This window comes from Lithobates pipiens, unplaced genomic scaffold (genome assembly GCF_037356315.1).
Source record: "Lithobates pipiens isolate NorthernLeopardFrog02 unplaced genomic scaffold, aLitPip1_a1.2 Scaffold_8, whole genome shotgun sequence".
Lineage (NCBI taxonomy): Eukaryota > Metazoa > Chordata > Amphibia > Anura > Ranidae > Lithobates > Lithobates pipiens.
The window spans coordinates 326,943,420-326,958,807 of record NW_027507903.1 but is presented as its reverse complement, the minus strand read 5'-3'; the positions used below and the strand labels follow the sequence as shown (position 1 = coordinate 326,958,807).

The 15,388-nt window shown below is 40.6% G+C and overlaps 1 protein-coding gene across 1 annotated transcript in view; it reads left to right on the top strand.

The window, feature by feature from the left end:
* STK32A (serine/threonine kinase 32A) overlaps positions 1 to 15,388 on the top strand; it is a 315,716-nt gene that overhangs the window by 86,589 nt on the left and 213,739 nt on the right. Inside the window, exon 3 of the mRNA XM_077472966.1 lies at positions 12,552 to 12,607. Coding sequence (XP_077329092.1) covers positions 12,552 to 12,607 — 56 coding nt within the window. The remainder of the gene's footprint in view (positions 1 to 12,551; positions 12,608 to 15,388) is intronic.

Here is a 15,388-nt window from a genome sequence, read left to right as displayed (position 1 = left end):
TATGGCAAGTTGCAGTCTCCCTCTGCTGCATTCGGTCCAGTCTAGTTGGTGTATAGTACTGCTGATGTAGATAGCATAACTGAATCATCTTGTCCGTAAAGGAGATAACTGACACCAAATATGTGTCAAGCACCTCCTGACACATTTCCTCGGACAACTCCAGAACTGCCGCTGCCCAACGAGCCATGGACTTAGAATTTGAGTACCTTATTCCCGGGCCCACTGCCCCATAGTATCTAGAGATTCGTTTAGTTGGGTCCGGGTCAATCAGTACCCTTTCCAACTCCGTATTCTGTACCATAATCACGTCTCTCCCAAATTGCGCCTTTGCAGCATGGGAGAGCTGAGCATATCGATAACCCCAGGTCCCAGGTATTCCAAACTGCTCTTTTAACTGTGCAAAGATACAGATACGGTTATCTTCACAAATTTGATGTAAATACTTTATACCATACTTGGCCCAGGTTCTATGTCCATCCGGTATCTTCTGAAACTCCCGGAGGGTCTTATTGTACCAAAGGGGATTATTTGGAGATAGCCACAAGTTACTATCCTTCCTCCATTGTGAGCATATATGAAAGACTTTCCCCGGGAGTGCCATTACCGACCCCACCTTCCTCCCTGGGGCCTCTTTTCTGTATAGCAGGTTTTTTAGAGTCTCCTGTGAGGTGACAGCTGCCGCTTCCAGCAGAGTAGTGGCATTGGGCGTTTGTGGGAAAAGTCGCCAATGCAAAAAGGATAGCTACAAAGCCATAAAGTAGGCTCTCAAGTCTGGAAGAGCCATGCCTCCCGATGTGGTTAGCAGTTTAAGAACTGCCAAAGACACCCTGGGTGCTTTGGAACCCCAGAGGAGGCTCACAACAATGGAATCAATATGTCTAAAGACGCTGAACACCATAAATTCTAAAGGGAATTCGAGAGAACATACAGAAACTTGGGCAGAAAGACCATTTTAAAGAGATTTATACGGCACAGGAGCATAATGGGTAAGTTGCGCCATCTCTGCACCTGCTCCCGAAAATTTGTCACTACCGACGTCAAATTAGTCTCCAAAAAACTTGAGATGGAAAGTTTGACTTCAATCCCCAAGTATCGGAAAGAGCCAGACAATGGGATTGGTCAGTCCGAAGGGACCACCACATCGTCATCAATAGGGAAGAGAGAGGACTTATTTCAATTGATCCTGAATCTGGAATAATCACCGAACTCCTGGACCAATAAGAATGCCTCTGAAATTGAGGGCCCCCCGGGTAGAACTGAGGAACTTACAAAGTTCAACTTTGAAAAGTGAAGACAATATCAGACATGAGTATGTCCAAACTGTGTTTATATTGCCTTCATCACATGGGGTGTCACCCCTGTAAAAGCCAAATTTGGAAGATGCACACAAATTGTGATTCAAACTGGGCATTTTCCTTCTGATCCCATGCCTAATGTCAACATGTGCTATCTCCCATCATGGGGGATCAATGTATGTGTTTTGGGGGTGCAACCCCTTCATCTCAGCCACTTTAGTAGCAAGGAAGGGGTTGCATCCACAAAACACGTACATTGATCCCCCATGATGGGAGATAGCACATGTTGACACACTGTATGCATCTTCCAAATTTGGCTTTTTAAAAAATATAAAAGTGGTTTTAAAAAAATAAAATGAATGTTAGCTAGTTTTGGATGTTTCAGATTCTCCCTAAAACATCAATGATGTTCTTCATTTTTTGTTGAACCTCGTTGATGTTTTTCTTGAAATTATCTAAATCGCGATTGCACCCCATTATCTCCCCAATGATGATCTGGGCACTTCACTGGTAAAATGTGATTCTTCTTCCACAACATCCACATCACCTAAAAATAAACCAGAAAACACACCATGTATTATAAATATGCAGGCATACATAGATTACCTTACCCGAAGCTGTGGTCTCAGACACTCACCTGTTGTGGTGCCAATTTCTCCAATTTCAACAGTCTCTCCTTCCTCCTCCTCCTCTGCTTGTGCTTTTGGGATTTCCCCTTCTTTGGGAGGTGTGGGGTCCTTGGTGTCCTCAGATGTCCCGAGTATTCTTTCCCCTATGAGAATGTAAAAAAGGAATATTTAGCACACTGATATTTGAGGGCAGAAATAGGAATATGAAACATTGCTTGGAAGTGTCAGACAATTGTCTTTTTTTGGCAGAGTTCAAAGCTGAAAACATTTTTTTTTACACTTTCTAAAGCTGGAATACTTACCTATTTTGTGAATGTTTGACAGATGGAGACACCCCTATAGTATCCACGTGTGGGACGCCCTAATAAAAAGGGTGTTGTGGTGTCCCACACTAGTGCTCCTGAATCCAGATGTGTAAACAGCTACTGAGTGTCCTTTCCTTTACACTGAACCAAGTTTCCTTTTTATTCTATTACAAAGCCCTCTAGACAACAAACTTCCTTTGACTAGAAATAGGCCTGAACAAATGTAGTTAACTGCAACTTACAAAAACATTGTATTTGAAGTGGGCAAATTTACTACGAATGATTGAACCCATGAACATGAAAGTGTCCATTTTATACTGTACAACATTAAATAAAAGCACATGGAGCAGTATGCAAGCAATAATAATAATATGAACATATGACAACTACTTACTTTTTTGAAGAACTCACTTGATCCTTCTGTACTGATCGTGCTCCCTCAGTTTCAGGTCTGACCAGCGTTTTCTTAGTTGATCCTTGGATCGTCATTCCCCAAAATTCTTCTGAAGACTCTTCACAACTTTAGTCATGATCTTGGCCTTTCTGACATTTCGGTTTGGGTAAGGTCCATACTTCCCATCATAGTTGTTCCTCTTCAATATGTCCACCATCTCCAACATCTCTCCAAAAAACATATTTGAGGCCTTAAATCTTCTCCTCCGGGATCGTGAAGTTTCTGGAACTAGGCTTTCCTCATCCTCCTCCTCGTTAGTGGAATAATTAGAGCGCACCTGCTGTGTTTCCACCATGTGCTCTCCCCACTGCGCCGAAAGAGAAGGAGAATCGACTAGGAAGAACGTCAGTAGCGGGCGGAGTTTCACGCATGCGCACTGTATATAAAACGTAATACACGTGCATCGTACGTACGATCTGTGAACTGAAGTGCCGATCGTTCGAACGAAGGTACAATTTTAACTTGTTACATCACTAGCCTATACTGCTTCTAGATTGAGGCTTATATTGGTTCAAGATTAGGAGAGTTTAGCCTGACATTAGGGTTTGTCTTGTGTTGTATCTTGCAGAGAATATGGATCCCTTCAAGGAACCAAATTTTCTGGGGCTAGTCATTGATATGCTCAGGGGGCTGCCCTGCCTGTGGCAGATGAACAACCCCTTTTATAAGGACCTCAGAAAGAGGAAGGAAGAGCTGGTGAAACTGCTTGCTTTGGTGAAGACGCTGGTCCCCATGGCAGACATCACCTATGTGAAGGCCAAAATTGGTGCCCTGAGGAGTACATATCTGAAGGTCCAGGAGTCCATGAGATCAGGAGCTGCAGATGACATTTATGTCCCCAGGATGTTGTACTATGATAGGCTGCATTTTCTGGCAGACCCGAGGGAACCCAGGCCAGCAATCCACCGTCTTCCTTCAAGGCTTCCCCCCCCCCCCAGCTGAGGCTTCCAATGTCCAACCTGGGGCTTCCAGGCAACAACATGTGGAGGGGCCCAGCTTGAGAGAGGTATAGCATTGTTCAACATATTTATTGTCGTACAATTAGTGATGTTAACTAGATGTTATTATTGATCAGTAAGTTCTGATTTAACAAAGTGTTTTACATATCAATAGACAGTAGTGACCAAAAATGATTGGGACAAGAATGAAAAATGCTGGGGTCAGAATGATAGTCTGTTCTATTTATTAACATTCAATTTGCAACAGTCATGAGCTGAAAATTGTGTGATTGATGAACAAAAACCTAAAACTATGTCCCATTTTCATACACAGGAAGACCCCAGCCGAGAGGAGGCTGTGGCAAGTGGCAACAGGGAGGTCGACCATCGCCCTCTTCCTCCTCCACCTCCTGCCACAACTTCAAGAGCAGAGCCACAGCCTGGAAGGAAGCCTGGAGGGAAATGTCTAATGCCCCGTACACATGAGCGGACTTTTCAACATCCAAAGTCCGACGGACTGATTCCGTCAGACTATTCGATCGTGTGTGGGCTGCAACGGACTTTTGATTTACCAAAGTCTGACGGACTTTAGAATACGGAACATGCTTCAAATTTTCCCGACGGAACTCCGCCGGACCCGGTCCCTTCGAAAAATTTGCTCGTGTGTAGGCTATTCCGACGGACTAAAACCGACGCTAGGGAAGCTATTGGCTACTGGCTATGAACTTCCTTATTCGAGTCCAGTCGTACGTCATCACGTTCGAATCTGTCGGAGTTTAGTGTGATTGTGTGTGGCCAAGTCCGCTCAGTCGAAAAGTCCGTCAGAACTCTGTCGGAACTCCGGCAGAACTCCTTCGGAAGTCTGTCGGACATAAGTCCTCTCGTGTGTACGGGGCTTTAGGAAGACCAGATAGTGATGCCCTGGGTTCAGTCTGGTCTGACAGAAGATGCAGGCTTGTAGGCTTGTGGTATGACCACAGCCTGGGGACATGGATGTCATCTGCTGCTCCTGATCTCTTGGACTTCTGGACCAGACTGTTCTCCCTTAGATATGGACTCCTCAGGCCACCAATTTTGCATTTAAATAATTGATGTCTGCCCTGGGGGCCAAAGGCTTTGCCAAATTGATCAGTTTCTCCAGCGTTGCCTTCCTGTTTATTTGATTATGACACCTAATAAAGTTTTTTTTTGGTTAAAGAAATACTTGCCTATGTGTTTTACTTCAAAAAGGACAGTTTATTTGTCAGCAGGCAGGTACATTTCAAAAATACAAAGTCAAATTAACAAGGGGCACCAACACCAAACAACCGCCTCAAGATTAAAAAATAAAACAATACAATAAAAAGATAATAATGTTGTTGGGGTAAGTTGACACACATAACACACCAACATAATTACGAAGATGAGCAAAATGTAAAAAAAATTAGATCTTGATTAAAAAAGCAACCACACCATTTCTAAAAAAATTTAAAGATAAAAATCCAAAATGATTGGGGAAATCTGACGAATAAAAATATTCTATTCATGAAATCAGGAAAAGGAATAAAGAAATACGTTTTGGAGAAGTCTGTGAATATGAGCAGCAACTTCATTCTTCTAGCATTAAAAAGAAAAAGAGAATGTGCTGCATTAAACAATTTTTAACATTGCAGCGTGTCGAATGTGCTATATCGATTACGAACGCTAGTTTTACCTGACCGAGCGCTTCCATCTCAGAATTTATTCTGAGCATGCGTGGCACTTTGTCAATCAGACTAGGCTACAGACAATTGGAATTGACGCGATCGGATCATGTTGTCGGAAAATTTGAGATCCAGCTCTCAAACTTTGTGCGTCGGAAATTCCAATGCAATTCCAGCATGGGTTTTGCCCCATAGAATATGAAAACCAATTAAAAGTAAAATCAAAGTTGCTTCCAAGTTGCACTACATAATTGATCTAAATGTGGGACCAAAATCTGATTGCAGCAGTGTGAACCTAGCCTTGAGGTGGGTACCCACTATAAGAAAATTGGAAGTAAAATTCCGTACGAGGGATGATCATTCGATTTTCGTATAGTGTGTGCACAACTTTGGACGTCCAATTTAGACATTTGAAACTAACATTTTTGAAGGGACAAACTTCAAAATGCTTCTCGTACATGAACAGAACTAACTATTTTGGTTTACTGTTTTTGTACGGATATGGAAGACTGCAATAAACAATAAAAAAAAAACCTTTGTTGTACGAAAATTTTCTTACAAATAGTACCATTCTGAGTTTCAACTTGCTGTGAAACATCAAGCAAAACCGGAAGATTGTTTTTCTTATAGTGTGTACCCATCTTTATACTCTTTTTAAAAAGACAATGAAGAGAGAGGGTGAGCAGCAATGCTGTATATTTATGGTGAACCATACTTAAAGGACATAAAGGGAAAAAAAAGGTTGAGGACAGGCAGAATTCAAGAAATCAAAGTATTTTGCTGGTATAGTATTTTGCTAATGAAGGGTCATCTTAGGTTACGTTTTTACCAAGAAATGAAGATTCATTTATAAGAAAAATGACTCCATGTTTCAAAGAAATACACTGTATAAATAGGACAGTAGACTTTGCTCTCTATTCCATTTGTTTTGTCTGTAAGACCATTTTTCAAAGCCACACAACTTTAAAATCATTAGTAAATGTCAAGGTAATGGACCAAATTTATGGAACCACAAAAATGCATATGTTTTGATGGAAAGAAAAAAGAACGGGGCAACTTTGGCAGATCCTCTGCCAAAGATTTCCACCTCAGAAACTTTAATAAAATATCCTTCATGCTTCAGTGTTTCAGCAAGATGGCAAGCAAGCAGTTGTCATATCTAATTTGCCCTTGACCAACTAAGACTAATATCTCTTGGTACACCATTGATCTTAAAACATGACCCAGTGCAACCTGCATCTTTGCTCTCCTCTGCCTCTGCAAAACAGTATTGCTGCAGTTCGAGAACCACATTGCATTCACATTCTCCTTCACAGTGATGACACCTCATCTTTAACTGTGCTCTAGTTAATATACCTCGTACATACTGTGAAAGTGTAAATATGATTTGTAATTTAGTGAGGCGGCTTAAGGTAATGGAGTTATAAGGAATATGTTATGTTCGCTGAAGGGTCACATTCCCTTTTTTTTTCCTTCAGTGCTGAGCTATGTAAATTAATTTAGTTTCACCTTTTGCTCCTGTATTTAAATTAGAGCAACTAACAAAGGCATAGACAGAAAATACCTCTACCTTTTGCACTTGCTGATGACCTGTGAGCGTCTATCTGTCTGTCTGTCTACTTATCTATCTACACTATATTGCCAAAAATATTGGCCTTTGCACGCACATGAACTTTAATGGCATCTTAGTCCGTAAGGTTCATTATTGAGTTGGCCCACCCTTTGCAGCTATAACAGCTTCAACTTTTCTGGGAAGGCTGTCCACAAGCTTTAGGAGTGTGTCTATAGGAATGTTTGACCATTCTTCCAGAAGGTGCATGTTTGAAGTCCGGCACTGATGTGAACAAGAAGACCTGGCTTACAGTTTCTAATTCATCCCCAAGGTGTTTTATTGGGTTGAGGTCAGAACTCTGTGCAGGCCAGTCAAGTTCCTACACCCCAAACTCACTCATCCATGTCTTTATGGACCTTACTTTGTGCACTGGTTGAAATCATTTGGTGGTGGTGGGGATATGTTGTGGGGTTGTTTTTCTGGGGGTGGGTATTTTGGATGATTTCACGATATCCAACTTTGTGGGAACAGTTTTCGCATTGCCCCTTCCTGTTCCAACATGACTGTGCACCAGTGCACAAAGCAAGGTCCATAAAGACATGAATGAGCGAGTTTAGGGTGAAGGAAATTGATTGGCCTGCACAGAGTCCTGACTTCAACCTTATGGAACACCTTTGGGATGAATTTGAGTGGAGACTGCGAGCCAGGCCTCCTCTTCCAACATCAGTACCTGACCTCACAAATGTGCTTCTGGAAGAATGGTCAAACATTCCCACAGACACACACCTAAACCTTGTGGACAGCATCCCCAGAAGAGTTGAAGCTGGTATAGCTGCAATGGGCGGGCCAACTCAAAATTGAACCCTACGGAATAAGACTGGGATGCCATTATAGTTCATGTTCATGTAAAGGCAGGTGTCCCAATACTTAAGGCAATATAGTTCATCTCTGCACTGGCATCCTCCACCCATGCCACCCCCATACCCTGTGCATTTAAATAAGCTAGTTTTTAAATTGGCTTGGTTGACCCTGCAGGTTTTTTTAAAAACAATCACTGAGCAGCCTTAAACCCCTTCCACCCCTTCTACCCATTCTCCATTTTTTTTCTTTTCAACTCACCTCAGTCCACTGTCACGTGTTACTCCTCCACGTCTTTTGCAGAATTAAAAACAGAAAACAGTAAAAGCGACTGAACTAACCCTTCCAGAGTTGGTCCTCTTTTATCTTTGTTGTTATTGTTTATTTCATGTATTCTCTTGTTTATTGATTCCTATACCAGCCAAGAACAAGGATAGTAGCAAACGAGCAATAACAATACAAAAATGCATAATCATTTCCATGCTTCTGTAGCAAAATTACCTCAAATAACAGTTCCACAACTGAAATGCCTGTTAATAGTGTAAGCAGTGGAGTCAAAATCCAAGACAAGAAGCCAAATCAAGCCTTCTACAAACCCTATAACTCGTTTGCCATATATGTCTGTGAAAGACATGTTGGGAGTAAAAACCTTAGCGCTACATCTTTTTTAAATGTGTTATTGATTTTTCTAAGCTTAACTATAAGTAAGAAAGCAAAAGGAGATGTGTATTTATTTTTATTATTGGTAGTAGCAGTGGTTTGTAGTAAAATGTATATACAGTAGTAAATAGCATTATGAATGCTCAGAATACTGAGTAATAACATCTGGCTTGCTGTCACATTGAAGTTGTCACTGTCATCTTTGAGATACGGTATTGAACGTGTGATTGGCATTTGAATTCAAATCACATTGCATTCTGTTTCTGCCTTCTTCTATATAATTGATTGGAAGTAGCCAATGACTGTGAAAAATTAGCTGTGGAATATCTAGAACTGTCATAGCAGTGTTTAACATTGTCGGGGTCAAATTCATTAGTGATGATGTGTTACATAGTTAAATAGTGTTCTAAAGAAGAAGGTTTTTTCTAGAGTCACCAAGCCATTTATCAGAAGGAATGAATGGAAATGACCTGCGTTGCTCACAGCAACCTGACGCGTCCTATTTTCAGCTGAACTGAAACAGTAAATTTGGCTGTGGGAAATACAGATATTTTTTTGGCAGCCTGTTGAGAAAAATGTGGTCCTTTATATTTGCCCCTAGAGATAATAATAATAATAATTTAATAAATAGAAATTAAAATGTGTTTATTTTAAGGATAGTGTCTATGATCTACCTGTGTCAGGGGTGCCTACTCTGGAATGGTGGTTCAGCAAGCCCAGATGGGGGGTTGCAGACCTGTCATCCCAAAGCATCAGAGTTGTAGATGGAGCTGGTGGTAGAGGAAGCATGTGGCTGCGGAGGGAGCAGAACCACATAAGCCAATGTTTCCTTTATAGTGCCGTATCCTGTCCCAGGCAGAGTGATACCAAATGCACCCTGCCTCTGACAGCAACATTTCTACAGCTCGTGCCCGCCGATGCCTGCAGAAAAGGTGATTCCTGAAGATCAGAAAATAAAGGATCATTAAATTATAGGTCAGTATATATATATATATATATATATATATATATATATATATATATATACATATATACAGCAATGGGCATACCTGTTCTTCTTGAGTGCTCCAGCGAATTAGCTACACTGAGCCAGACTGCTATTACTACCTGCAGGTTCAGTGTACTTTCAGAGCACCACACCTGCAAGATATAATAGAAGTCTATGCAAATTGCAGCTAACCCGCAGGTACACTGCGCTGCACCCAAGGCGTGGGTAAACCGCAGCACATCAGTGTGAAAGCAGCCTTATAGGGGGCTCAGGACCATAATGGCTCATTTACATTTGCAGTTTGGGGGGCCCCATAGATCATTGTGGTCCACGACCAGTTACCAAATCATTTAAATGCCTTCGCTCTTCAAAAGATTGAGAACCCCTGACCTACACTATCTTAATCTGATGATGTATGTATTTATCCACTACTAGACCTTGCTCCTGGCCTATTTATATGTGAGCGATAACAGATATTCATAAATGACACTCTAAATGTTGTGTTATTGGGGGACTTAGCTATTCAGGTTCTGTAAGTTAAACTGAAGCCGCGTACACACGGGCGGACTGTCTGGCCAACTAAGTCCATCAGACAATCCGACAGACAGTCCGTCCTACTTTTGAATGAACGGACTTGACCACACACGATGAACAGACAGTCTGTTGAAAGCTTGCGCGATGACGTGTACAGCGCGTACGACGGGACTAGAAATACGACGTCCAATACACTGCAATGCAACCTTCGGCTGTGTAAATCCTTTCTGAGCATGCGCCATACTTAGTCCGTCCAACTTGCCTACTCACGAGCGGACTGTCCGCTGAAACCAAAGTTGGACGGACAATATTACGGAAATTCCGAAAGACTTAGTCCGCCAGACTGTCCGCTGAAAAAGTCAGCTGAAGCCCACACACGAGCGGACTGTCCGCTGAAATGTGTTTCAGCGGACTAAGTTGGACAGACAGTCCGCCCGGGTGTACGCGGCCTAAGGCTATCCATACAGCAGTAAGGGTTAGCCCTGATGGTACTACTCAGAATATCAAACTTCAGTTGAAAAATCAGGAACTGGGTGGAAAAATATCAGCATAACAATAACTGCATCCTTTCAGTAGAGTTGAAGTCACTGCGGCTGTCAGAATATAGGATCTGACAGAGATTCCTCCATCCACCTGTTTAGAGTGGATGGGGAAATTGGGTGACTTCTCTTATTCAGTCCTGTGGGCTGTAAATCTCAGGTATTATACAACTACTATATAGAATATGTATTTATACAATACAAAGTATACAGTATATTTCAACTGTGTGCAGTAGTTGTTTGCCTTGAGTAAAGCTTTACACAATGTTTTTCTATTGGAAATAATGGTAAATGCTGTATTTTTTTTCATGAGGCTAATTTTAGTGCTGCTGTGTAAATGAAGAAACCTGCCATACACATGAGGTGATGTGTCTACAGCATACTTATTGTTTTGTATTTAGAATGGGACTTGTACTGAATGCTATATTACAACATAGTCTTTCCACCACATATATTAAATCCCAACTACAGGAAACTTAAAAAAGGTCCCTTGCAGTGGAGCTGCACCCACACTGAAAAGGGTTCTTGCTTGGTTATATCTAGGACATTTGAAAATATACCTATCCAATCCTTTGCTCCTCAAGACTCTAGACCAGTCCTTGCAGTATCTTCTACCCTATACTCCAGTGGTCTTAGATGTTGACATCATCAAGACTAATGCAAAGTCCATAGCCTTGCATTGGATGTGAAGATGCTGAGGGACAGCCCACTACTGGAGCGTGGGGGAGCACCATCTGCCAGAGGATCAGGTAAGTTATAGTGCTACTCCTCTCCTCTAGACTAAATGAGCAAGTAACCTATGCAGTGCAGCCCCACTGCAAGTAATCATTTTCAAATTTCCAAGAATTAGCTTTTGTAACACAAGAGCTTTATGGGAGCAGTTTATTTTTTCAGAATATAAACTTTTTCTTCAATTTTGTCACTTTTTGTTTTGGCTTTAAAATATACAACTGGTTCAGTCTATGTCAATGTTGTAACCTGCATTCTTCTACTACACTTTTCAGTGCTGAAATCTGTGGATCCGCACCTTATCCATCACTAGACATGTGCACACAGAAATATTTTGTTTCGGAATTTAGTTTTTGTCCGAAAAATAAATGTATTTAGTTACTCTCGAAATTAGTTTTTATTTTGTTTCGTTAAAAAATGCATTTGTCTGAAAATCCAAAGTAATTAAAGTCCAATCAGTCACTGAAGGCTCATGGTGTCTGTCGAATGTTCTAAGAAGATTCGACAGAGCAGCTAAACTGTATGATGCCACAATCGTACATTTCCGGTTGAATGTTCCGCCTACAAGCTATAGTAGAGATCTAATTTTGTATGACACTAGTAATAATTATATTTATTAATTATTATTAATAGTCAACCAACATTAGAATTCTTCTATAGCCCATGGGTGGAGCATTTGTCCATAAATGTCCACTCGCAGTGACTGCTTCATTGAATCTTCATGTCGAATCTTTTCTCTCTATGTCAAATAATCTTGGACTAATAGAGTTAGGTTAGGCACATTAAACCTTTTTTGCTATTGTCTCTATAATGTTGAATCTTTTCTCTCTATGTCAAATCTTTTCTCTCTATGTAGAATAATCTTGAACTAATAGAGCTAAGGTTAGACACAATCGACCACAGGTTCGATGGACACAGATCGCTATTGTCAAATGTCGAATCTCCTATCTATAGCAATAGGAGATAGATCTATTGTTGTCGCAATGAAAACGAAAATAAAGCATTTGTTTATGTCGGATCTTTCGGTTTTCGGATTCTGCACATTCGTTATTGTTTGGTAAAACGATAACGAAAATACCCGATTCGGAAAAAAATGCATTAGGACGAAAACAAATGCACATGTCTATTAATCACCATTTGGCACCACTTTTTTCTGCTGCATTTTCATAGTTTATAACTTAAGAAGGCTGGCAATCACATACTCCTTATTTTCAAAAGGTTTTATTTAACCCAAGTCCTCATAGAATCCCCTGTATGTGATTTTCATTTACCAACTTACACAAAAGTGTTGTTATTTCATAGTGTGTCTGTGGACTTGAGATTATTTTGTCTTTTGTTATGGAAACATGCATCTATAAATTATAACAAAATATATTTTTATTTTGCAGTGACATTTTATAACTTTGAAATTCTTCGCGCCATCGGGAAAGGAAGCTTTGGAAAGGTGAGTGCTTTTTAATTGCAAGTATTTTGTTTACAGAAAATATAAAGTGTTTATATATATTTCATATTATACATAATAAAAATATGCTCATTGCCTGTTCATGCCTGCATTGCTATTCCAGAAAATTTCCACTCTTTGAAAAATTGCAAACATAGCACCAAACCAGTCTTGGGACAGGCTTAGCTGGTAAAATTGAGTTTTCCCTTTGGTAATTTTCTGGCAAATGCACATTTTTCAGCTAAGCACACAAAATTGTGTTTATGAGTTTCATGGAGTGCAATAAGAAGTCTGAGGAAGGAAGTCAGTTTCCTGATGGTCAACCAACAATAATTCTGGCTCCCACAGATTGGCCACAGTATGTGCTCATGTGGTGCACAGATTAGTCCTGTCAATTTAAGAAGATGCTCCTAGCGACAACCTGTTATGTGTATAAAAGACATCTGTCCACAGAATCTCTTTCTTCCATTCAAGCCCACCATCATGGCCAAGAACAAAGAGCTGTCAAAGGACATCATGGGCAAGATTGTAGGCCTGCACAAGGCTGGAATGAGCTACAAAACTATCAGCCAGAAGCTTGATGAAAAGGAGACAACTGTTGGAGTGATTATTCACAAATGGAAGAAATACAAAATAACCATTAATCACCCTCGGTCTGGAGCTTCATGCAAGATTTTGCCTCATGGGGTAAGGATGATCATGAGAAAAGTGAGGGATCAGACCAGAACTACAGGGAAGGAACTTGTAAATGAGCTCAAGGTAGTTAGGTTCACATTCACTAAACAAACCATTGGTAACACATTACGTTGCCATAGATAGAAATCCTGCAGTGCCTGCAAGACCCCCACCTCAAGAAGGCACATGTACAGGCCCATCTGAAGTTTGGCAATGAACATATAAATGATTCAGAGAAGGATTGGGAGAAAGTGCTGTGGTCAGATGAGACCAAAATTTAGCTCTATGGCCTTGTTTCGAGGAAGAAAAATGCTGATTATAACCCTAAGAATGCTATCCCTACACTCAAACACGGAAGTGAAAACACAATGCTTTGAGGCTGTTTCTCTGCTAAAGGTACAGCCTGACTTTGCTGCATTGAGGAGATAATGGACGGGGCCATGTATTGTAAATTCCTGGATGAGAACCCTCTTCCCTCAGCCAGAACACTGAAGATGGGTCGTGGATGGGTCTTCCAGCATGACAATGACCCAAAACATACCACCAAGGCAACAAAGCAGTGACTCAAGAAGAAGCACATTAATGTCATGGACTGGCATAGCCAGTCTCTAGACCAGTGATGGCGAACCTTGGCACCCCAGATGTTTTGGAACTACATTTCCCATGATGCCCAACTACACTGCAGAGTGCATGACCATCATGGGAAATGTAGTTCCAAAACATCTGGGGTGCCAAGGTTTGCCATCACTGCTCTAGACCTTAATCCTATAGAAAATGTATGGAGGGAGCTGAAACTTTGAGTTGCCAAGTGGCAGCCATGAAACCTTAAGGATTTAGAGATCTGTAAAGAATAGTGGACCAAAATCCCTCCTAAGATGTGTGCAAACCTGGTAACCAACTACAAGAAATTTCTAACCTCTGTGCTTGCCAACAAGGGTTTCTCCACCAAGTACTAAGTCATGTTTTGCTTGGGGATCAAATAAATATTTACTCACTGAACTGCAACTCAATTTATAACATTATACCATGTGTTTTCTCTGGATTTTTGGTTGATACTCTGTCTCTATCATTTAAAATACACCTATGATAAAAATGATAGACCCTTCATTCCTTTGTAAATGTGCAAACTTACAAACTCTGCGAGGGATCAAATAATTATTTTCCTCACTTTATATCTTCTGAAATCAGACACCCTAGAGCATAAAATAATAGTAGTTCCAATTTTTTTGTACAACAATATTTGCACAATTGTTTTACGAAATGCAAGATTTCTGTAAAAATACACTAAAGTGAATTTTAAGGCACATAAATGCAATATATTACTATTTTTTTTGTTTTGGTAAAATATAAAACATGAAGTAAAATATAAAAATAAGTAAATAGAAACCCAAAATGTCAAGCCTTAAAATTGCATGCCCCTGTGAAATGGTGTCTAACTTCAGTATGCTATATTTTCCATATGTGACACTTTAAAAGCCCATTTTATTTTTTTCATTATTTCATTAACAATGAATAATGGGCCTAGAATTATTGCTCTCACTCCGGTGTGTCCAGTGACATGTAACATGTGTAGCACAATCAAAGTTTTTGTACACAGGTGCCCCTGATGTATGCATTTACGTTTGTATATGCGTGTATTTGGGGGTGGGGGTGGCTCAAATATTTTTGTGAGGGGATGTTAAGTGTTTGGGTATAACTTTAATTCTTTTTTTAACTTTTTTTTGCTTAACTTTTTTATTTCTCGCATAGGGAACAAGAGTCCCCTTTGTGATTCATTTTTGGTGACAGGTTCTCTTAACGAGACATCAGGAATCTAAAAGACCCCTGATATCTCACCTACCCTCCAATGAATCTAATCTAATGCAGTATAGATCACATTGCATCAGTTTTTTCCCCAGCTGGTATGACCAGTGGCCAGTAACAAGGACATTTTACAAGTCACATTCAGGACCAGTAACAGGAAGTGAAGATCAGTGAATGGACGTTTGCTGATATCCCACCCTTTTACCTAGCAGCACAGACAATACTGGTCCCGGTTGTGCATATGGGCACAGAGACTGGGAAATATGTTGGAGACATGCGTGTGACTGGGGCATCTGTTAGTAGGTT